At 43.2% G+C, this 23,968-nt stretch overlaps 1 protein-coding gene across 1 annotated transcript; it reads left to right on the plus strand.

Moving 5' to 3' along the window:
• The first annotated feature begins 3,175 nt into the window (after positions 1 to 3,175).
• Positions 3,176 to 23,968, plus strand: LOC309568035 (uncharacterized protein). Its single transcript, XM_082273613.1, has 5 exons — positions 3,176 to 3,193; positions 16,189 to 16,262; positions 19,204 to 19,575; positions 21,450 to 21,722; positions 23,732 to 23,968. The coding sequence occupies exons 2-5, from the start codon at positions 16,232 to 16,234 to the stop codon at positions 23,902 to 23,904; spliced, it is 849 nt and encodes a 282-aa protein (XP_082129739.1). The 5' UTR covers positions 3,176 to 3,193; positions 16,189 to 16,231; the 3' UTR covers positions 23,905 to 23,968.

A 23,968-nucleotide genomic window follows, 5' to 3' on the forward strand; every position in this document is an offset into this window, starting at 1 on the left:
TCCATCCATTGCAATAAGGTCCACCACTTCTCCACCCATTGCAGTAAAATCCACCAGTTATCTCCCATTGCAGTAAGGTCCACCACTTTCCACCTTTCGCAGTAAGGTCTACCACTTTCCATCTATTGCTGTATGGTCAACTAGTTTCTACCCATTTCTGATTGGCTGGGAGGAGAATCAGTGTGATAATAGAGAATATTCATTCGCTATTGTCACACAACTGGGTGGGCTCAGGGGGCAGTGCCTCAAAAAAAAAAAAAAAAACCCCATTGGAATCCATGTGTCCGGCGCCCTGCATGTACTGTAGATGAGGGGGCCTGACGTACATTAGGGGGCCGGGGTAAGGGTTACAATACTTTTAATGCTTTTATTCCTGTTCCCAGGATGGGGAAATTTGCCCTATCTATTTGTACTGGTGACCAATGTGACTAAAAGTGAAAGAGATAGGTAATCACTTTCAGTCTTGGTGACAATGGTCATCGGTACAAATAGATAGGGCAAATTTCCCCATCCTGAGAACAGGAATAAAAGCATTAAAGGTATTGTAACCCTTACTCACCACATTCAAAACAAGAAAAAAAGTTATGACTATACATACACTTTAAAGCGACTCCTGCCCCCCTAAATGTGAACATCAAAAAAAAATGGGTGGCGGTAAAAGTCAAAGTTAAAGCTGAACTCTAAACACAAAAAAAAAAAAAATCATTAGAAGATATTCCTTTATTACCAAGTATATACAGTATATCCATTTTCCGTGCACAACATGTCTTTACAAAGCCAGATATAAGCTTGTAAATGTAGCAGTGATATCATCACTGTGCTGTACATTACATCTGCAGAGAGCAGATCTGTGGGAGGGACTCACGGGTTCCACCCACAACAGGCAGAAAACTACAGGAGAGGGCAGAGACAAGAACAGTCACCCTGAACAGAGAGAGAGCAGAGCTGTGGGAGGGGCCAAGCAGGCTCCACCCACTATAGAAAACAACAGGAGGGGGCAGAGACAAGACCAGTCACCCTGCACAATGAGAGAGAGCAGAGCTGTGGGAGGGGCCAGAAGGCTCCACCCACTAAAGAAAACTACAGGAGGGGTAGGAGACAAGACCAGTCACCCTGTACAATGAGAGAGAGAGCAGAACTGTGGGAGGGGCCCAGCAGGCTCCACCCACTAAAGAAAATGACAAGAGGGAGCAGAGACAAGACCAGTGCACAACGAGAGGGAGCAAAGCCATGGGAGGGGCCCAGCAGGCTCCACCCACTAAAGATAATGACAGGAAGGGGCAGAGACAAGACCAGTCTTCCTGCACAAAGAGAGGGAGCAGAGCCATGGGAGGGGCCCAGCAGGCTCCACCCACTAAAGAAAATGACAGGAGGGAGCGGAGACAAGACCAGTCATCCTGCACAAAGAGAGGGAGCAGAGCTGTGGGAGGGGCCCAGCAGGCTCCACTCACTAAGGAAAATGGCAGGAAGGGGCGGAGACAAGACAAGTCCTCCTGCACAAAGGGAGAGAGCAGAGCTGTGGGAGGGACCCATCAGACCCCACCCACTAAAGAAAATGACAGATGGGGCGGAGACAAAACCATTCATCCTGCACAGGGAGAGACAGCAGAGCTGTAGGAGGGGCCCAGCAGGCTCCACCCACTAAAGAAAACTACAGGAGGGGGCAGAGGCAAGACCAGTCACCCTGCACAAGGAGAGAGAGCAATGCTGTGGGAGGGGCCCAGGAGACCCCACCCACTAAAGAAAATGACAGATGGGGCGGAGACAAGACCATTCATCCTGCACAGGGAGAGACAGCAGAGCTGTAGGAGGGGCCCAGCAGGCTCCACCCACTAAAGAAAACTACAGGAGGGGGAAGAGGCAAGACCAGTCACCCTGCACAAGGAGAGAGAGCAATGCTGTGGGAGGGGCCCAGGAGACCCTACCCACTAAAGAAAATGACAGGAGGGGGAGGAGACAAGACCGGTCACTCTGCACAAAGAGAGAGAGCAGCAGTGAGAGGTCTTTATTACAGGAAGTCTCACACTGGATTACTGCACAGATCTGGAAGAAATACACAAAGATCACACATGACCAATGGATGTGGACAATATTTACTTATTCCCGAGTTCATTTTAAGCTTTAACCACTTCGATACCGGGCACTTTCACCCCCTTCCTACCCAGGCCATTTTTTAGCTTTCAGCACTCTCACACTTTGAATGACAATTGCGCGGTCATCCAACACTGTACAAAAGTTACATTTTTATTACTATTTTCACTCAAACTGATTTTTCTTTTGGTGGTTTTTAATCACAGCTGGGTTTTTTTTTTTTTTTTTTCTAAAGAAAACGAAAAAAGACTAAATTTAAAAAAAACAAAAAATGCAGTTACGTCGTTTCGCGGGACAGAACCGACCTGCCGCAGCATATGTACTGCTTGTGGTCACCAAGTGGTTAAAAATGACCTTTCCTTTTCAATCTGCAGCTCTGTAATTTTCTGTACAATGCAATATGGCCATCTGGGGGCGCTCTGTACACAGATGGTATACAGACCGTGCCCAGGTATGGCATTTCCTGCTTGTGTGATTGGCTCACTGATTTTTCCCAAAAGTCTGCACTAAGATACATTTAGATTTTGGGCATCCCTTGCAACACAAATGTCATTTTTTGATTAGATACTCCTAAAGGAAAATCACGTCTAATGCGACACAGACCCTGACACTTTCCACATTAGAGCCCAGCAGATGCAGCAGCTGATTGATCATTTTAAAATCACTCCCACTCACATTTACTGTGCACATGGACACAGAGAAACAAACAGCTATTTCTTCAGAATAACAAAAGTTAGGAATGTGCAACAAAGTTTGTTACAATCTCTGCAATGTACAGAGATCACCCAGAGGGGAGGGATTTTTGTTTAGTTTTTTTTTTTTTTCTCAACAAAAGTGGAGTGACTCTTTAAGGGGACTTTTTGGGCAAAATTTGGGGGTAAAGTGACTTTTTGTTATCAGCTGAATTGGCAAAATAAGTTCTGATTGGTGAGATAGTGGAAGAAAACGATCGCTCTCTTCGCTATTCTTAGAACTCGGTTACACCGCCTACTAACTAGTACTAAAGTCACACTGACTTCCTCTGCTGTTCTGCAGAAGCGAAAAAACTTTTATATTTCTCCACAGCAAAATACTACTTGTAAGACTGCTCTGACCTACCCAGGTAAGACAATGTTTTAATATACCTCCTCTCCATCCCTGGAATGTTTTTCTTTTTCAATGATTTTTATTGAAAGTTTTCAGCATACAAACGTGTAGTAAGAAAAAATGCAATAGTTGAAAATTGTACATAACAGTATAACAACCTCAGTGGTCAGATAGTACGGTCCGAAATAGACAATCATAAGGATACAGTAGAAAACTTGTTATTTCCAAGGAGGGAGACCTTGCAAAGTGAGGGCTCAAGGGCTCCCACACAAGTGGATATATAGAGACGTCCCTCCGCAATGCGTCAGAACTCTAGTAACAAACAATATCAGCTATCGCTAATTGGCAAACATACCGGTTACTGCTAGATAGCTGGGCTGAAACCGACCTAGAAGAGTAAGCCACAGCTGGTGACCACTGAGAAAACCTCAGCTAAATAAAAAAAAAAAAGTTGCTGAAAAACTAATATAACGGATAGAGAGAATGGAGAAGAAAGAGAGAGACGGAAAGAAGAGGTAAGAGAAAGAAGAAGAAGTGGACCCAACCCCGCTCACCGGACCCCCGACCCAAGCGGACCGCTCACTCGTTCCCAGTAAGATAATTAATCCAGGGTTCCCACACTTTGTCGAATATGTGCATCTTATCATCTAGTTGAGCCGACAGCCTCTCGTTCAGCATTATCCAGGATCCCTGGAATGTTTTTAATGTATACATTGTTGCTTTGCTGTAGAAGAAGAATCACATTGTTCAAATTGGGGTCTGTTTATCACCCATGATTTCGAGATTTCAAGAGTTATCAACCAAGATTCACTCAATATTTCATTACAGCACATGTGAATCTTGGGTAAACACGATAATAAATAGAACCCTAAAAAAAAGAAAAAAAAAGAGGGTGCAAATAGGCTGCACCGGACATTTGAAATGCAATTGGTTAAGCAGAAAGATAGGGAAAGTTTTTTTAGTTTTTGCAGCCCATATATCACCCTATATAGAAGGATATAGAAGGAGAGAAATTACATAAACACTGTGATTTATCATACATAAACACTGTGATTTATCTAATTTATCATAATATATATATATATATATATATATATATATATATATATATATACATATTTCTTTTTCTTTCTTTTTTTCCATTTTACATAATATTTTATATATATATACACTGCTAAAAAAAAACTAAAGCAACACTTTAAAAACACACCAGATCTCAATGGGGAAGAATATTGTGCTGGATATCTATACTGGTATGGACTGGGTAATGTGTTAGGATCTATACTGGTATTGACTGGGTAAAGTGTTAGGATCTATACTGGTATGGACTGGGTAAAGTGTTAGGATCTATACTCTTAGGGACTGGGTAATGTGTTAGAATCTATACTGGTATGGACTGGGCAAAGTTTTAGGATCTATACTGATATGGACTGGGTAATGTGTTAGGATCTATACTGGTAGGGACTGGGTAATGTGTTAGGATCTATACTGGTATGGACTGGGTAATGTGTTTGGATCTATACTGGTATGGACTGGGCAATGTTTTAGGATCTATATTGATATGGATTTGGGAACGTGTTAGGATCTATACTGGTATGGACTGGATAAAGTGTTAGGATCTATACAGGTATGGACTGGGTAATATGCAGGGCCGGATTAAGAGCATCATGGGCTTGGTGCTGAGGATTTTGAAGGGCCTTAAGGGCCGTGCCTTGGCACGCACCCAGAGGAGGAAGGGTGCAGCCATGCATGCCTAATTCCACATGGGATGCTGTCTCTGAAGCCCATAAACACATCCATGCATCGGCAACTGTCCCTCCTTGTCCGGCCTTCGTGCTGTGTGGGGAGGTTCTGAGGGAGCTGCCTGGGGAAACGAGCATAGAAGCCAGACTTCGGTGTTTACAAGTGACAGAAGAGCGGTAACAGTGAATATGGCCAACCTGGGGCCTATATAAAGGTAGGGGCCTGGAGCTGCAGCTCCAATAGCCCCTACGTTAATCTGGCCCTGGTAATATGTTAGGATCTATACTGGTATGGACTGGGTAATGTGTTAGGATCTATACTGTTATGGAATGGGTAATGTTTTAGGATCTATACTGATATGGACGGGCCAGACGAAGCTACGCTACCTTATAGCGAAACGCATTGACGTCATCAACGGCTGTGTCTTTTCTCAGAGAGCTTCCGATGGAAAGCGAACCTTGAGCGAGGTCCCAGCAATGGCTTTTAAGCAAGGAATCCATCAAGGCCAATGAGACAAGCATTTCCCCAAGGAGTCCCGGCAATTGATTCTGCACTAAGGAAATCGTCATCTTTATAAAGAAGAGGAAGAAGGGATGAGCAGTCTAATGCCCCGTACACACGTTCCGATAATCGTACGATAAAACTCGCTTTCGAACCTGATCGCACGGTAATCTGCAATTAGTATACAGCTTTCAACAGCCGATCACGGCAGTTCTTCCAACAAAATCCGAAGGGACAAACAGGAAAACTTCTGTCGTACGATAGCCCCGCGAACGACAATCGTTTCATCAGTACACTATGCGTCCGCTAAAAATCGATCGACAAAGACCGCGCATGATCAGAAACACTAAAATAGCACGGAAAAAGCCTGGCTGCCATTGTTTTGTTTTGCATCATCTGATATGTAGCTAAGCAACCAGGAAGCTTTTCCCGAATCGTACGACAAACATCATACGGTTTGTACGCATTGTTGAATTTGATGTTAGTATCATGCAACAAAATGCGAACGATAAGTCGTCCGATTATCTGAATGTGTGTACGGGGCATAACAGTGACTGTAAGGTAATAGAGCGCCGTGCAAGCAGATGAACTATTGGTTCCTACTCCTGAAATTGTCATTAATGACTTTTATATACTGCACTGTAAGGCATCTCTAAATCTCCATCTGTTTTTACCTGCTTTCCCTGTCTGCAATTCAAGTTTAGCAACACTGTTGCATCAACATATTTATAGTGCAGATACAGCACCCCTTGCCGTGATACATTGTTTCAAAGTGACCAATACCAGGGATATCCCAGAACAACTACTGGAGACTGCTTCTAATCCCCTACACAGTGTTCTGCCTTATCCCTATTAATCTTCGTGAAAACGTACTAAAACTTGGCAACAATTGATTACATGCATTTTACTCGGTTCCCAGCTGTTTAGTATTTACAATTAACATTTGCTATTTTGTAACACTTATATAAACAAACTAACTTATAACAGCGCTCAACACAAATAATAAATAATGATAGTGACTATTGAGTGTATCATATAAAGTGCAGCTGCTGTGCATCCAAACCAATTGTTGGAGAAATGTGTGAAATTTGATTAAAACAGCGCTAGCAACAAATATTATAACAACAAATGGTAAAATCAATATATAAATCAATATATAAAAAAATCAATATATAAAAAATTATATATAAAACAATAAATGCTTTATATCATATATAGGTGTCCTTTTATGAATGGGTGAATTTTTTTCTCCGTTGGCTTCTCTACAGTTCTCCGGGGAAAATGATCACATCTGGCACCCATTTTATGAATTGGAGAACTTCAGTTCGCCCAGGGTGATCAGAGGAGAACAGTTTTCTCAGAGATCTCTGTAGAAGTCAATGGGGCGTCTGTAATCTCGTGAGACAAAGCGAGATTACCGTAGTATGAAAATCCCTGGCGCGCTTTAACAAGCAGAGATAAATTATCACTGCTGAGTACATGAGGTAAATAAATAATAGTCCCTTTACATAAATATATATATATATATATACACTGAATCAGAGGCGTAACTAGAACCTTCAGGGCCCCGATGCAAGAAACCATGAAGGGCCCCCCAGACCCCTGGCCGGGGCCCTTCCCTTCAAGCCCGGGGCTCTTCCCACTAATCCTGGGGCTCTTTAATCTCAGTGCATGGCCTTTTATTATGGTCCCGCATCAGGATCCTTTCACAAGTTCTGCAGTGGGCCCCCTTCCTGCAATCTTGGGGCCTCCCCACAGTGGTGAAATGCCAGGGCCCGGTCGCAAGTGTGACCTTTGAGATCCTAGAAGTTCACCCACTGGTTTGCTACCGGGCCCCCTGGAGCATGGGGCCCGGTAGCGATTGCAACCCCTGCAACCCCTGTAGTTACGCCCCTGCACTGAATACACACACACATACATTGTGTATATATATATATACACATTAAATATATATCTACATGTATGTGTGTATATATATATACATGTATATATATACATAAATATGGCAGGGGGACATGATTACTGTGTTGGGGAGTCTGAACGAGGAAGAATTAAGTCCATAATCTTCCTTTTTCCCCCTCAGTTCTCCCCCGATTCTGTCTTCACTCCCCACTTCACAAGCTCCAGGCTGGTGAACCCGGGAGTGTGAATTCTGACCCAGATCGCCAGTGAAGTGTGGGGATCGCAGCTTCATAGCCTGGCCATTTCTGTGTCAGTCAATGACAGATTCCCGTGTGAAGAGATGATCAGCGGAGAACATGTTCTCCCCCGATCATTTCTGTTTCATAAACTGAGAATGATCGGAAATGAGCTGTGATCAGCAGGATCACTGCTCATCTCCGTTTCATAAAAGGACACCTATGTCTCTTAATAAATTTAATGAAAAAAGTGCTCAAGTGCAAATCCTTATTTCTTCAGTGCAAGTGGGTATAGGTGCTCAAGTGCATATCCATCTAGGTGTGTTAGGTGTTCACATGAGTGACCCTCCAGGTCCCCTACTCACCACAATATGGATGGCTCAGCGTGTTTGAGTATAATGATGGGACTGCGACGTCCGTGCTCCGATGTTTCATCCAAATTGGGATCGCTCCGTTGGGATAAAGATAACATTTCCCCGATATATGTGGATGAAAGAAAGGGGCCAATAGTGTAGTATGTTCAACAAATATATTTATTCCCCCACAATTTTGGTTATACTCACAAGAGCAAGCAAATAAGAAAGCGATATGACAAAACAGGAAACGCCGCTGTTGGCGTGCGTTCCACCGAGACCAGGAAGCCGGACCGGAAGTGACGCTCCGTGGCTCCACACCGGAAATACGTCTTAACAAATATATTTATTCCCCCACAATTTTGGTTATACTCACAAGAGCAAGCAAATAAGAAAGCGATATGACAAAACAGGAAACGCCGCTGTTGGCGTGCGTTCCACCGAGACCAGGAAGCCCGACCGGAAGTGACGCTACTTGGCTCCATGCCGGAAATAAGTCTTTCCGGCGTGGAGCCACGTAGCGTCACTTCCGGTCGGGCTTCCTGGTCTCGGTGGAACGCACGCCAACAGCGGCGTTTCCTGTTTTGTCATATCACTTTCTTATTTGCTTGCTCTTGTGAGTATAACCAAAATTGTGGGGGAATAAATATATTTGTTGAACATACTAAACTATTGGCCCCTTTCTTTCATCCACATATATCGGGGAAACATTATCTTTATCCCAACGGAGCGATCCCAATTTGGATGAAACATCGGAGCACGGACGTCGCAGTCCCATCATTATACTCAAACACGCTGAGCCATCCATATTGTGGTGAGTAGGGGACCTGGAGGGTCACTCATGTGAACACCTAACACACCTGGATGGATATGCACTTGAGCACCTATACCCACTTGCACTGAAGAAATAAGGATTTGCACTTGAGCACTTTTTTCATTAAATTTATTAAGAGACTATATATGATATAAAGCATTTATTGTTTTATATATAATTTTTTATATATTGATTTTTTTATATATTGATTTATATATCGATTTTACCATTTGTTGTTATAATATTTGTTGCTAGCGCTGTTTTAATCAAATTTCACACATTTTGTAACACTTACATACGGCATACCGACAGATCCTTGTGGAACAGTTTGCTTTGGAGACACATTGTGTAATCCTACAGATGTAACTTTATTAGCAATAATAGTAATCATTTTTTCTTGCAGGGCCGGTGCTAGACTATTCTGCATCCTAGGCAAGACCAGCTACTTGCACCCCCCCATAAATAAATAAAAAATAAAAAAACTTCAAAATGTCCCTATTTTCTTATATTCGCAGCACTTGCATCAATGCATTCTCCATACTCCCCCTATACTTGCATTACTCATAGTGTCACAGAGGGGGGGAGAGCAGTGTGTCCGGGTGGGGGGAGAACAGTGTGTCAGGGAGGGGGAGCAGTGTGTCAGGGTGGGGGGGGATAGAAAAGTATGTCAGGGTTGGGGGGGGGGAGCAGTGTGTCAGGGTGGGGGGGGGGGAGCAGTGTGTCAGGGAGGGGGGAGCAGTGTGTCAGGGAGGGGGGGAGAGTAGTGTGTCAGGTTGGGGGGGGAGAGCAGTGTGTCAGGGGATGTGTAAGGGTCTATACTGGTATGGATTGGGTAATGTGTTAGGATCTATACTGGTATGGACTGGGTAATGTGTTAGGATCTATACTGGTATGGATTGGGTAATGTGTTAGGATCTACAGTATACTGCTATGGACTGGGTAATGTGTTAGGATCTATACTGGTATGGATTGGGTAATGTGCTAGGATCTATGCTGGTATGTGTAATGATATCCTGCACTGGATATACGAAAAGCTGCCGTAAGCAGCCATGTTGTTCACTCAGTATAAGTCAGCCATGACAGGCAGAACAGTTATACACGCAGTGATATTCCCCCTCCCCACCTCAGTTAACTCATGGAATGCATAGGGTTTACACTTCAAAAGAACCATTATCTCAACTCAGAGACCTAAAAACACTAATTGAGTTCTGACAGGATGTCTGTTTCTTCCAAAACATTCTTCCAGAACATCGTAAATAGGGATGAGCTTAGAGTTTTAGTCGAAGGTAAGTTCGACTCGAACATTGGCTGTTCGCTCGTTCGGGCTTCTTTGCGGGAACTTCGAGTTCCCGCATTATCATGGACTCTGACCTCTGAATTCCAATAAATAAATCACTGGCTGGCTGGCTGGCGGAATCAAGCTCACAGCCCTCTCATTGCAAGCCTGGTGTTCTACCACCTACACCACCATTAAGCCTGCTTAAGCTGAACACACTCTCCCTAACATTTATCTCATCCACTGTGTGTAGGGTGAGATAGGAGTTAGTTAGGTAGGGAAAGTGTGTTCAGCCCAAGCATACTTGATGGTGGTGTAGCTGGTAGAATACCAGGCCTGCAACTACAACGGTTATGTGTTTGAATTCCTTGGCAAGCAGGCGATTTATAAGTGGAATTTTATGATTAATAATACATTGCTAGCAGGGAGAGAGATTTTTGCTTATTACAGTTTGTTAAAATCAGATAGTGCAGTGTATACCACAAAGTTATATATATATATATATATATATATATATATATATATATATATATATATATATATATATATATATATATATGTTTATATATATATATGTCAGTTTATGTCAGTATTGCTGAAAAAAACGGTGTGGGGTCCCCCCAGTCCATACAAGGCCCCTCGGGTCTGGAATGGATTTTAAGGGGAACCCCTGGGCGGTTGGCAAGTGGTTAAATAGAGAAAAACTGAATATTGTAAGCACCCCTGTCAGTGGTAAATGGTTTGTCTCATTCTTGTAAACTGATATACCTGGAAGAGAGCTTGTTCTTTTAATTAACAGACTTACTGGCTGGATCACAAGATTAAGATAGATTAAGAAAACCTAAAAAAGAAAACAAATGCAGCCATCACATCTAAGAATTGGTAAGCTGCAATATAAGAGATGCTTGCTTTTGGATTTAAAACCGCTTTAAGCCTCAAATAAAAAGGAAACAATTTTTTTCAAAAGGCAAAAATAATAATGTACAGGAAGCTCTGAGGTTCCCCACAAAATCTAAGACTAAAGAGTACAAAAGACTTACAATGGCTGCCAATTAACTGCAAGACAATGCAGCGATACAGTGAATAAAAATGTAAAAAAATTGGCGCAACTGTGCTAAAAAGTATGTGTCCTAAAATAATACGTGACTCCCCAATTATACATATATAAAGTACATGAAAAATGTAAATATAAAATACAAAAAGTGCACAGTGCTTAATAATTAGTGAGTTCAATATATATATATACATAAAAAAAACTTCTATGCATGTGATCATATCAGATGGTCAAAACATGCATATTTTAAAGGTTGTGCAAAATTGTGCTTCACTAAAAATAAATATAAATATAAATAGATCTACCGATCTGTTGGGTGCTTATGTAAAACCACAATAAATGAACTTCAATTCATAAAAAAAAAAAAAAAAAAACAAACTTAAACTTATAAATATAAAATCAATTGATAGTGATTCATTAAAGTCCCAAGACAAAGTCCAATAAAGTGCACATTACCTCTGAAGAGTCGGCACAATCACCTCTGAAGAGTCAGCACAATTTGCACCTTATTTTGGAAAAACCAGCACAGTTTGCACTTTTTTGCACAATCTTTTTGGTTGCACTTTATTGGGACTTTTATGAATCACTATCAATTGAGTTTATATTTATAATAGGTTTTTTTTTAATTTTATTTTTTTTTTTTTATGAATTGATGTTCACTTATTGTGGTTTTACATTTATTTATATTTATATTTATTTATAGTGAATCACAATTTTGCACAACCTTTAAAATATGCATGTTTTGACCATCTGATATGATCACATGCATAGAAGTTTTTTTTTATATACAGTAAAACCTTGGTTTGAGAGTAACTTGGTTTAAAGCGGAGTTCCGGGCACAAAAAAGATTTTTTTTTTTTGTGCCCCTCCGCTAGGTATGCCGCACCTGAAAAGGAATTGGATAGTTATTTTTTTTTTTGTTTACTCACCTTTTTATTGACGATCGTAAATACTCACCTATGACAGCTTCCTGATCCAGCGCCGAGGCTCACCCCGTCACATCCTGCCTCGCGATGATTCCTGGGAGCTAAACGTCATAGCTCCCAGGAATCAATGCGCCGCACCGGCCCCACTCGTCATTTCCGGGCGACGCCGCATTCCCCTGCTAAACAGCTTCTGGGCATGCCCAGAAGCTGTTTAGGAATGTGGCGCCGCGCCAGAAGTGACGAGAGGGGCCGGTGCAGTGCATCCTGGGACACGAAGACGCGGAAGAAGACAGAGAAGAGGACCGCGCCGGCTTCAGCTGCCCACAACCGAGATGGAAACGCTGTGGAAGAAAATTTCTAAGTAAGTATTTCTTCTAAAAGGTAAGTGCGAACCGGGACAGATCAGAGGCTAGCCATTGTGGAATGTACTAGCCCTGACTGTCCCGGGGGTATGTTCAACAAAAAAACGTTTCTCTGCCCGGAACTCCGCTTTAAGAGCACTTTGCAAGACAAGCAACATTTTCAAATAAATTTTGACTTGATATACAAGCGATGTCTTGATATACAAGTAGCTTCAAGTCACAGCTGAGTATAAAAGAGAAGAGAGGCGCCTCTAAAGTGTAGCAATATGGTTCCATTTAATGAAGGTACAACATTTAGCAACTCACATGGTTGATGATTGGAGCAGGCACATCTAAGGATGCAGGCATCAGGGGTAAAGCTGTCCACATAGACCGTCCTCCGCACCGTCATCTACGTCATCCTTTCCATGCTGCCCCTCGCTTTCAGATCGCTTTACTGCAGGATGGTCTTCCCGGTCAGGATTACAGACTAGCAGGGGGCGGTGCAGAAGATGGTCTATGTGGACAGCTTTACCCCAGATGCCGGCATACTTAGATGTGCCTCTTTTATACATCAATCATGTGAGTTGCTAAATGTTGTACCTTCATTAAATGGAACCACATTGCTACACTTAGAGGCGCCTCTCTTCTCTTTGATACCCTGTAGCTCCTGCTGGATTTTGCTTCTAATCCCCTTGTGGAAGCGGCTATTTGTGGATGGACATTTTATGGTTACACAAGCTATCGCAATGCTATAATCTTTTTATATGGACTATATACTGAAGGACTTATGAATAAATGGTTGTGGAACGAATCCTCTGAGTTTCCATTATTTCCTATGGGGAAATTCGCTTTGATATGAGTGCTTTGGATTACAAGCATGCTTCCGGAACGAATTATGCTCGCAATAGAAGGTTTTACTGTATATTGAAATCACAAATTATTTAGCACTGTGCACTTTTTGCATTTTATATTTGCATTTTTCATGTACTTTATATATGTATAATTGGTGAGTCACGTATTATTTTAGGACACATACTTTTAGCACAGTTGCGCCAATTTTTTTTACATTTTTATTCAATGTATCGCTGCATTGTCTTGCAGTCAATTGACAGCAATTATAAGTCTTTTGTACTCTTTAGATAGTGTTAGATTTCCCTGGCGCTTGATCCACACCCTTCTACTATGTATTAATATCCATATATAAAGTACATGAAAAATGCAAATATAAAATGCAAAAAGTGCACAGTGCTAAATAATTAGTGACTTCAATATATATTAAAAAAAACTTCTATGCATGTGATCATATCAGGTGGTCAAAACATGCATATTTTAAAGGATGTGCAAAATTATGCTTCACTATAAATAAATATAAATATAAGTACTGATTTGTTAGGTGCTAATTTGTGTAAAACCACAATAAATGAACATTATTTCATTAAAAAAACAAACAAAAAAAAACGTATTTTTATAAATATAAAATCAATTGATAGTGATCCATAAAAGTCCCAAGACAAAGTCCAATAAAGTGCACATTACCTCTGAAGAGTCAGCACAATCACCTCTGAAGAGTCAGCACAATTGGAACCTTATTGTGGAAAAACCAGCACAGTTTGCACTTTTTGCACAATCTTTTTGGTTGAACTTTATTGGACTTTGTCCCGGGACTTTTATGAATCACTATCAATTGATTTTATATTTATAAAGAGTAAGTTTTTTTTTTTTTTATGAATTGAAGTTCATTTATTGTGGTTTTACACAAATTATTTAGCACCCAACAGATCTATTTTTATTTATATTTATTTATAGTGAAGCACAATTTTGCACAACCTTTCAAATATGCATGTTTTGACCACCTGATATGATCACATGCATAGTTTTTTTATATATATATATTGAAGTCAAATTATTTAGCACTGTGCGCTTTTTGCATTTTATATTTGCATTTTTCATGTACTTTATACCGTATATGTATAATTGGTGATGCACGTATTATTTTAGGACACATACTTTTTAGCACAGTTGCACTGATTTTTTTATATTTTTATTCACGGTATTGCTGTATTGTCTTTCAGTCAATTGACAGCAATTATAAGTCTTTTGTACTCTTTAGATAGTCTTAGATTTCCCTGGTGCTTGATCCACACCATTCTACTATGTATTATCCACTTCAGCCCCGGAAGGATTTGCCCCCTTCCTGACCAGGCCCTATTTTGCGATTCGGCACTGCGTTACTTTAACGGACAATTGCACGGTTGTGCGATGCTGTACCTAAATGAAATTTACGTCCTTTTTCCCCACAAATAGTTTTGGTGGTATTTTATCACCTGTGCGATTTTTATTTTTTGCGCTATAAACAAAAAAAGAGCGACAATTTTGAAGAAAAACAATATTTTTCACTTTCTGCTATATGACATTCTCATAAAAAAAATGTAAAAATCTAAATTTTTTTTACTTTTTAGGCCAATTTGTTTTCTGCTACATATTTTTGGTAAAAAAAAAAAAAAAAAATTGCAACAAGCATATTTTGATTGGTTTGCGCAAAAGTTATCGCGTCTACTAACTACAGGAAAGATTTATGTCATTTTTATTGTTTTTTTTTTTTTTTACTAGTAATGGCGGCAATCTGCGATTTTTAGCGGGACTGCCACATTGCGGCGGGCAGATTGGACCCCTAACTGACATTTTTGACACTTTTGGGGGGACCAGTGACATTACTACAGTAATCAGTGCTAGAAATATGCACTGTTACTGTACTAATGACACTGGCAGGGAAGGGTTCAATCCTGTGGGTGATCAAGGGGTTAAATGTAAGCCTAGGGGAGTGATTCTAACTGTGGGGGGGATGAGCTTCTGAAATGACCATAGAGACCAGTGATCCTATATAGAAGGATCACAGGCGCTCTGTGATCATTCCAGGGAGAAGAACGGTCGGCTGTGTTTACAACAGCCGACCGTTCTTCTCTCTCAGCAGGGAGCGATCGCGGGTGTCAGGTGGCAATCGGAGCCGCCTGACCTGTGCATTGGCTTCCCTGCTGATGAGCGGGGGCGGGAGCACGCCGCCAGCGGCGCGCGCGCGCCCCCTAGCCTCGTGAGCGAGCCTGATGTACAGCTATGGCGATTTGCCTGTGAGCGGTTGCCTGCCGCTGTATAACTGCGGCGGGAGGTCGGGAACAGGTTAAAATTTTCAAGTGCGCTTTCCTGCGCAGCAAAGTTTTCTGCACATCAAGTGAATTTCTATGCTCTAAACCCCATTCATTTCCATAACATGGAGCAATCCGATATGAAGGGATGACTCTGATATAGTGATGGCGAACCCACCCCAGATGTTTTGGAACTACATTTCCCATAATGCTCCACTACACAGCATGAGCAACATAGGAAATGTAGTTCAAAAACATCTGGGGTGCCAAGGTTTGCCATCACTGTATAGGGGGACTTGAGTATAGGGGTGTCTCTGATGTAAGCAGGGGACACTAATGTGATGGGCGGGGCTCTGAAGTGATGGGCGGGGCTCTGAAGTGATGGGCGGACTCGTGTATTGGAGCCTCTGATGTGAAGAGGGACTCTGGCAGTAGTGTCCATCTTCCCAGGCTCAGGTTTCCCATTGATGAGTGACATTTACATTTTAGGCTGGGGGGGTTCCAGATTTTAGATATATTTAAATGCAGAGATATCCGGTCACATGACTCTGCTCACAGAAACCAAAAAAGATACAATGATATATAATGAATACAGAGTTGCAGTAATTGTGTCTTTTCTCTCTGCCTGGAGACCACCCTGACCTTGTATGGAACACAATGTGTCCTCCTCTGTGGTCACCTGAATACGACTCTTACTATCGTTTCTCTCTTCCTCCACAGAGATCCTTCTAGAGAAGAAGAGACCACAGGAAGAGGGTTCTGCTCATGGCCGCTCTGCTTCTACTTCTAGCATTCTGTAAGTATCAACCGCGACGCGGGTTCCGCGCAGTGACGTCCCAGCCTATATTTCAAAGCCCAAACTTCATGTTGCTGCTCACTTCCCCCCTTTTTCCCATTCCCTTCCTGTTTATCCCCCCCACCACATTAGCTAATCCCTTTGTTTATTTGTTTGTTTGTTTGTTTTTGTTTTATCGGTGAAATAATTGCATATCTATTGAAAAATGACGACAATTAAAATGTTCCAATGCATAACGAAATCAATTTCTTAATTAACCAGTTCTGGACCGGAAGGATTTTCCCCCCCTTAATGACCAGGCCATTTTTTGCGATTCGGCACTGCATTAATTTAACGGACAATTGCGCGGTCGTGCGACGCTGTACCCAAATAAAATTGATGTCCTTTTTTTCCCACAAATAGAGCTTTCTTTTGGTGGTATTTGATCACCTCTGCGATTTTTAGAGTACATGCAATCTGCATGGCTGAATTCGCATCGCACAGATATTGCATGTGATTTGCACAGCAGTGCGGCGCGAATCACATGCAAGGTCTGAAATCGCATATGTGTGAACCGGGCACCTTAAAGCTTGGCCTATGGAGATTTTTGGCTACCATACATTTTTTTCATAATATCAGGGGCTCTTGCAATTTTAACCACCTCCCGCCCCCTGTATAGACAAATAACGGGGGGCAGTGCGGCGATCGGTGGTGCGCTCTGTCGCTGGGACACGGCACATCACCGATCTCGGTAAAGAGCCGATGTCGAGGCTCCTTACCCATGTAATCAGCTTTGTTCAATCACAGCTGATCACCAGTAAGCAAGGAAATTCCAGTTATTGGCATTCCTTTCCTCACACTGATAGTGCATGAGGAGAGGAGAGCCAATCAGTGGCATTTCCTCACAGGGGAGATCTGCACAGATAATCAATGCCCTAAATAATAACAATCAGTGTCTGTCAGTGCTGTCTTCCAGTGCCGCCAATCAGTGCCCATCAGTGTCACCTATCAGTGCTTACAAGTGATGCCTATCAGTGCCATCTATCAGTGCCCATCAGTACTGCCTTTCAGTGCCTCATCATTGCTGCATATTAGTGCCACCTATCAATGCCCATCAGTGCTGAATATTAGTGCCTCATCATCAGTGTCACCTCATCAGTGCCCTTCAGTGCCACCTCATCAATGCCCAGCAGTTCAGCCTCATCAGTGCCCATCATTGCAGTCTATCAGTGCCCACCGGTGCAGCCTCATCAGTGCCCATCATTGCAGCCTCATCAGCGCCCATCATTGCAGCCTCATCAGTGCCCACCAGTGCAGCCTCATCAGTGCCCACCAGTGCAGCCTCATCAGTGCCCATCATTGCAGCCTCTTCAGCGCACATCAGTGCAGGAGAAGAATTACTTATTTACAAAATTTTATAACAGAAACGAAGAAAAACTTCTCTTTTTTTTTTTCAAAATTGTCGGTCCTAACCCACCCAAAAAAAGCTCTATCTGAGTCAAAAAATGCAAAAAATTGTGTTTGGGTACAGTTTTGCATGACCGTGCAGTTGTCATTCAAAGTGCGACAGCACTGAAAGCTGAAAATTAGCCTGGGCAGGAAGGGGGTGAAAGTGCCTATTGGGCAAGTAGTTAAGACTTGCTTGGACATGTTTGGTATCTATTTACCCGACACAACTCCATCTTTTATATTTTCCCCAAAAAAATAAGTATTGTGTGTAATCGCAGTAAAATAAATTTCTATTTTTTCCTGAAATTTTGCATTTGATAACAGTTGTGCAAATATCATAAAAAATTACAACTCATATCTTTCTCTTCTACAGAGCCTCTGCTTTCAGAAAATATACACTATATTACCAAAAGTATTGGGACGCCTGCTTTTAAACACTCATGAACTTTAATGGCATCATAGTCTAGTCCATAGGGTTCAATATTGAGTTGGCCCACCCTTTGCAGCTATAATAGCTTCAACTCTTCTGGGAAGGCTGTCCACAAGGTTTAGGAGTGTCTATGGGAATGTCTGACCATTCTTCCAGACGGGCATTTGTAAGGTCAGGCACTGATGTTGGAGAGAAGGCCTGGCTCACAGTCTGCGCTCTTATTCATCCGAAAGAAGTTATATTGGGTTGAGTTCAGGACTCTGTGCAGACCATTCAAGGTTCTCCACCCCAAACTCACTCATCCATGTATTTATGGACCTTGCTCTGTCCACTAGTCCAAATCATTTGGTGGAGGGGGGATTATGGTGTGGGGTTGTTTTTAGGGGTTGGGCTTGGCCCCTTAGTTCCAGTGAAGGAAACTCCTAAAGCATCAGCATACCAAGACATGTTGGACAATTTCATGCTTCTAACTTTGTGGGAACAGTTTGGGGAGGGTCCCTTCCTGTTCCAACATGACTGCGCACCAGTGCACAAAGCAAGGTCCATAAAGACATGGATGAGCGAGTTTGGGGTGTAGGAACTTGACTGGCCTGCACAGAGTTCTGACCTCAACCCAATAGAACACCTTTGGAATGAAACAGAGCCAGGCCTTCTCATCCAACATGGGTTCTTGACCTCACAAGTGCACTTCTGGAAGAATGGTCAAACATTCCCATAGACACACTCCTAAACCTTGTGGACAGCCTTCCCAGAAGAGTTGAAGCTGTTATAGCTGCAAAGGATGGGCCAACTCAATATTGAGTCCTATGGACTAAGACTGGGGTGCCATTAAAGTTCATGTGCGTGGAAAGGCAGGCGTCCCAATACTTTTGACAATATAGTGTATAATGTTCTGGGATTTTTAGGTCATTTTTGGCCACAAATGCAGATTTGTACACGTGTGCAAAAAAATGAAACAATTGCTGTAGGACAGAAGTGGTGAATGAATTTGGGGATTGCAGCTGATCTTTTTACTTTTTTCCAGCTTTTAATAGGATTGGAGTTTTTTATTTTTAATACTCATTTGTTTTTCTACCATTGCAGGCAGCAGAAGCTGCGCCGTAACCCTACCCCAGCCTGCAGCTATAGCGGCCGAGGTTGGCTCCTCTGTAAATTTAAGTTGCGAATTTAGGCCAGGAGAGGAGCAGGTGGGTGAGAAGAACCTGTACTGGTACATGCCGGGGCCCCGTGAAGACAGCGAATGGTTTGTGTTTCCCCATGTCGACCCTGGAATTCCCACCAACATCAAACAAAGCTTTGTATGGCGAGCCAACCAGAACAACAACACGGATATGTCGCTGACCATTGCTAATGTCAGGCTGCTATATACAGGAACATACATATGTCACATGTCAGTGCGTGTTAACTCCAAGAAAATAGCCGTATCCGGGACCGGTACCTACCTACTTGTACACAGTGAGCAAATGCATTACCATGCCATGTATAGACTATATTGTAAACTGCAGACGGTTAAGGCCCGGTAACATTGTTAGACCCCCCCAGCCTAAGCTGGGACCTTGGTGTCTTTAGGTTGACTTCCTTCCCTGGCTTCTGCAACAGGGGTCTCCTCCAGCAGGCTGGAGTCTGGAACACTGACCTACACCCACATGATGCAAGCTGATCCAGCTCCACAGGCTTCAGACTATTTATGTGCTCTTCCCCACCTTCTGGGCCTGCCTCCCCAAGAATTGGCCAAAGTCCTATAAATATATAAGCTGCAGCCTCTGCCCTCCCTCCCACTATGTTCAGGAAATCTTCAGGTTGACTTCCTTCCCCAGCTTCTGCCCACGAGCGCAAGGCCTCTCAACAGGGGTCTCCTCCAGCAGGCTGGAGTCTCCCACATGATGCAAGCTGCTCCTGCTGCACTGGCTTCAGACTATTTATGGGCTCTTCCCCACCTACTGGGCCCGCCTCCCCAGGAATTGGCAAAAGTCCTATAAATATTCAAGCTGCAGCCTCTGCCCTCCCTCCCACTATGCTCAAGAAATCTTCAGGTTGACTTCCTTCTCCAGCTTCTGCCCTGGATGGCAGGGCCTCTCAACAGGGGTCTCCTCCAACAGGCTGGGGTCTGGAACACTTAACTACACCCACATGATGCAAGCTGATCCTGCCCCATAGGCTTCAGACTATTTATGTGCTCTTCCCCACCTCCTGGGCCTGCCTCCCCAGGGATTGGCCAAAGTCCTATAAATATTCAAGCTGCAGCCTCTGCCCTCCCTCCCACTATGTTCAAGAAATCATCAGGTTGACTTACTTCCCTAACTTCTGCCCACGGGGGCAGGGCCTCTCAATAGGGGTCTCCTCCAGCAGGCTGGAGTCTGGAACACTAAATTACACCCACATGATGCAAGCTGCTCCTGCTGCACTGGCTTCAGACTATTTATGTGCTCTTCCCCACCTCCTGGGCCCGCCTCCCCAGGAATTGGCCAAAGTCCTATAAATATTCAAGCTGCAGCCTCTGCCCTCCCTCCCACTATGTTCAAGAAATGTTCAGGTTGACTTCCTTTCCCAGCTTCTGCCCACCAGTGCAAGGCCTCTCAACAGGGGTCTTCTCCAGCAGGCTGGAGTCTGGAACACTGAACTACACCCACATGATGCAACCAGGACTGCTGCACTGCCTTCAGACTATTTATGGGCTCTTCCCACCTTCTGGCTTAGCCTCCCCAGGGATTGGCAAAAGTCCTATAAATAATCAAACTTCAACCTCTGCCCTCCCTCCAACTATGTTCAAGAAATCTCTAGAAGACAGGTGGAAGAAGCAGAGCAGCAGCCTATAAAATCCCGAGCAGACATACTTAATAGAGCCCTGCTCCTCTGAATACAGAGCAACCAAAACTAGATTTACCTAGCAACCTATGTAGGAGCACGCTACATGTAGATAAAGAGATAGATAGATAGATAGATAGATAGATAGATAGATAGATAGATAGATAGATAGATAGATAGATAGATAGATAGATAGATAGATAGATAGATAGATAGATAGATAGATAGATAGATAGATAGATAGATAGATAGATAGATAGATAGACAGACAGACAGACAGACAGACAGACAGACAGACAGACAGACAGACAGACAGACAGACAGACAGATAGACAGATAGACAGATAGACAGATAGACAGATAGACAGATAGACAGATAGACAGATAGATAGATAGATAGATAGATAGATAGATAGATAGATAGATAGATAGATAGATAGATAGATAGATAGATAATTAGAAAGACAGATCGATTGATCCTGATTATTTTAATTTCCTTTTCCTTTTTTTTATTCCTAATGAAGAATCTCTGGATACATCCATCAATGTCACCACCTCCAGTATCCTCTGTAGAAGTGAAGTAGAAGAAGTGAAGAATGTATCTCTGATCTGGGACTATGAGGGGGGACGGATGGGGAATTTCACTCACCAATCACTGGACAGTTCCTATGAGATCAGCACTGAGTTCCAGATTGGGAACACCAAGTGCCGGCAGCGGGAGAATGCGACCGCCGTCTGTTTACTCCAATACATGGGCAACACCCTGACTAGCCAGAGCATAGAGTTCCCTTGTCCAGGTAAGCCTGGGTCCCATGTGAGTGCTTCGGGATTCCTCCCTTTATATGGCTTTGTGTTATTTAGATACATATATATACACCACTCAAAAATATAAAGGGAACACTTTTTAATCAGAGTATAGCATCAAGTCAATTAAACTCCTGGGATATTGACCTGGTCAGTTAAGTAGCAGAGGGGGTTGTTAATTAGTTTCAGCTGCTTTGGTGTTAATAAAATTAACAACAGGTGTCCTAGATGGGCAACAATGAGACAACCACCAAAACAGAAAGTTTTACAGGTGGAGGCCACTGACATTTTATTTTCCCTACTCATCTTTTCTCACTGTTTTGCACTAGTTTTGCATTTGGCTGGGGTCAGTGTCACTACTGGTAGCATGAGGCAATACCTGGACCCTATAGAGGTTGCACAGGCAGTCCAACTCCTCCAGGGTGGCACATCAATACCTGCAATTGCTAAAAGGTTTGCTGTGTCTCCCAGCACAGTCTCAAGAGCATGGAGGAGATTCCAGGAGACAGACAGTTACTCTAGGAGAGCTGGACAGGGTCAAAGAAGATCCTTAACCCATCAGCAGGACCGGTATCTGCTCCTTTGTGCAAGGAGGAACAGGATGAGCACTGCCAGAGCCCTACAAAATGACCTCCAGCAGGCCACTGGTGTGAACGTCTCTTACCAAACAATCAGAAACAGACTTCATGAGGGTGGACTGGGGGCCCGACATCCTCTAGTGGGCCCTGTGCTCACTGCCCGACACCATGGAGATCGATTGGCATTTGCCATTGAACTCCAGAATTGGCAGGTCCACCACTGGCACCCTGTGCTTTTCACAGATGAGAGGAGGGTCACCCTGAGCACATGTGACAGACGTGAAAGGGTTTGGAGAAGCCATGGAGAATGTTATGCTGCCTCAGCATACTCAGTTTGATGGTGGGTCAGTGATGGTCTGGGGAGGCAAATCCATAGAGGGATGGACAGATCTCTACAGGCCAGACAATGGCACCCTGACTGCCATTAGGTATTGGGATGAAATCCTTGGACCCATTGTCAGACCCTACACTGGTGCAGTGGGTCCTGGGTTCCTCCTGATGCATGACAATGCCCGGCCTCATGTGGCAAAAGTATGCAGCCAGTTCCTGGAGGATGAAGGAATTGATACCATTGAAAGGTCCCCATGCTCGCCTGACCTAAATCCAATAGAACATCTGTGGGACATTATGTTTCGGTCCATCCAACGCCGCCAGGTTGCACCTCAGTCTGTTCAGGAGCTCAGTGATACCCTGGTCCAGATCTGGGAGGAAATACCCCAGGACACCATCTGTCATCTCATTCGGAGCATACCCCGACATTGTCAGGCATGCATACAAGCACGTGGGGGCCATACACACTACTGAGGACCATTCTGAGTTGCTGCAATTAAATTGCAGCAAAATGGACTCACCTGCTGCATCATTTTTTTACTTTGATTTTCGGGTGTCTTTGAATGCAGCCCTCTGTAGGGTGATAATTATTGCTGGGGGGGGGGAATTGATTTGAGGAGGAGGGGATCTAGGCATTTAAAGAGTATTTTACGGACACAAAAAGGGTTTTGTTTTATTTAACCCCTCCCACTATTACCGCAATTCAGCCACATCCACTGTTTACTACAACACGCTATACCAGCTGTGTTAGTACTCTCTTTAGGGTGCAATTTTTGAGCCCTTATTCTATAAAATCTAAATTCCATCAACAGCAGCAATCAGACTCGGAGAATTGGGGCACTTGGGGGTCAATCAGGTATCACACGGGTCACAAGGAACACGCTGATAGGAGGAGAATGCAGAGAGATTACCTGATCAGGCTGCTGCTGCTCCATTGCTGTCCAATCCCAGGCCAGGGAAGGAAGTGACCTAGCTGTGATGCTTTTTTCAGTAGTGAAAAGTCGCGTCCCCGGAGACGAAACATTTTTGCGGCTCATAGTATGGCAGCAATAGACAATTTTGGGTTCAATCTGTAATAATAATATCTTTTTCAGAATCGTATGCAGGTCACAAGAAGAAGTCACCGCCTGTCCTCCTCTATGTCATGCTCTTAGCAAGCTCACTGCTAATACTGCTAATCATCATCCTGGTGTTCTGGGTGAGGAGGAGGCGCCGGAGCAGAGAAGATTCAGACGTTTTGTACACCAACATGGAAAACAAAAAGTGACATCATGAAACTTCAACACAAATCTTTTCACCCAGCGAAACTGCATGTACATTCGTTCTATGTG

Source organism: Pelophylax lessonae (genome assembly GCF_965119305.1).
Source record: "Pelophylax lessonae genome assembly, chromosome: 12".
Classification (NCBI taxonomy): Eukaryota; Metazoa; Chordata; class Amphibia; order Anura; family Ranidae; genus Pelophylax; species Pelophylax lessonae.

What these genes read in the sequence shown, in the direction of transcription:
- LOC309568035 (XM_082273613.1), top strand. Translation starts at nt 16,232, where the DNA reads ATGGCCGCTCTGCTTCTACTTCTAGCATTCT. An exon ending in GCTTCTACTTCTAGCATTCT is followed by an intron (nt 16,263 to 19,203) that starts GTAAGTATCAAC and finishes CTACCATTGCAG; the next exon opens with GCAGCAGAAGCTGCGCCGTA. An exon ending in TACCTACCTACTTGTACACA is followed by an intron (nt 19,576 to 21,449) that starts GTGAGCAAATGC and finishes TTCCTAATGAAG; the next exon opens with AATCTCTGGATACATCCATC.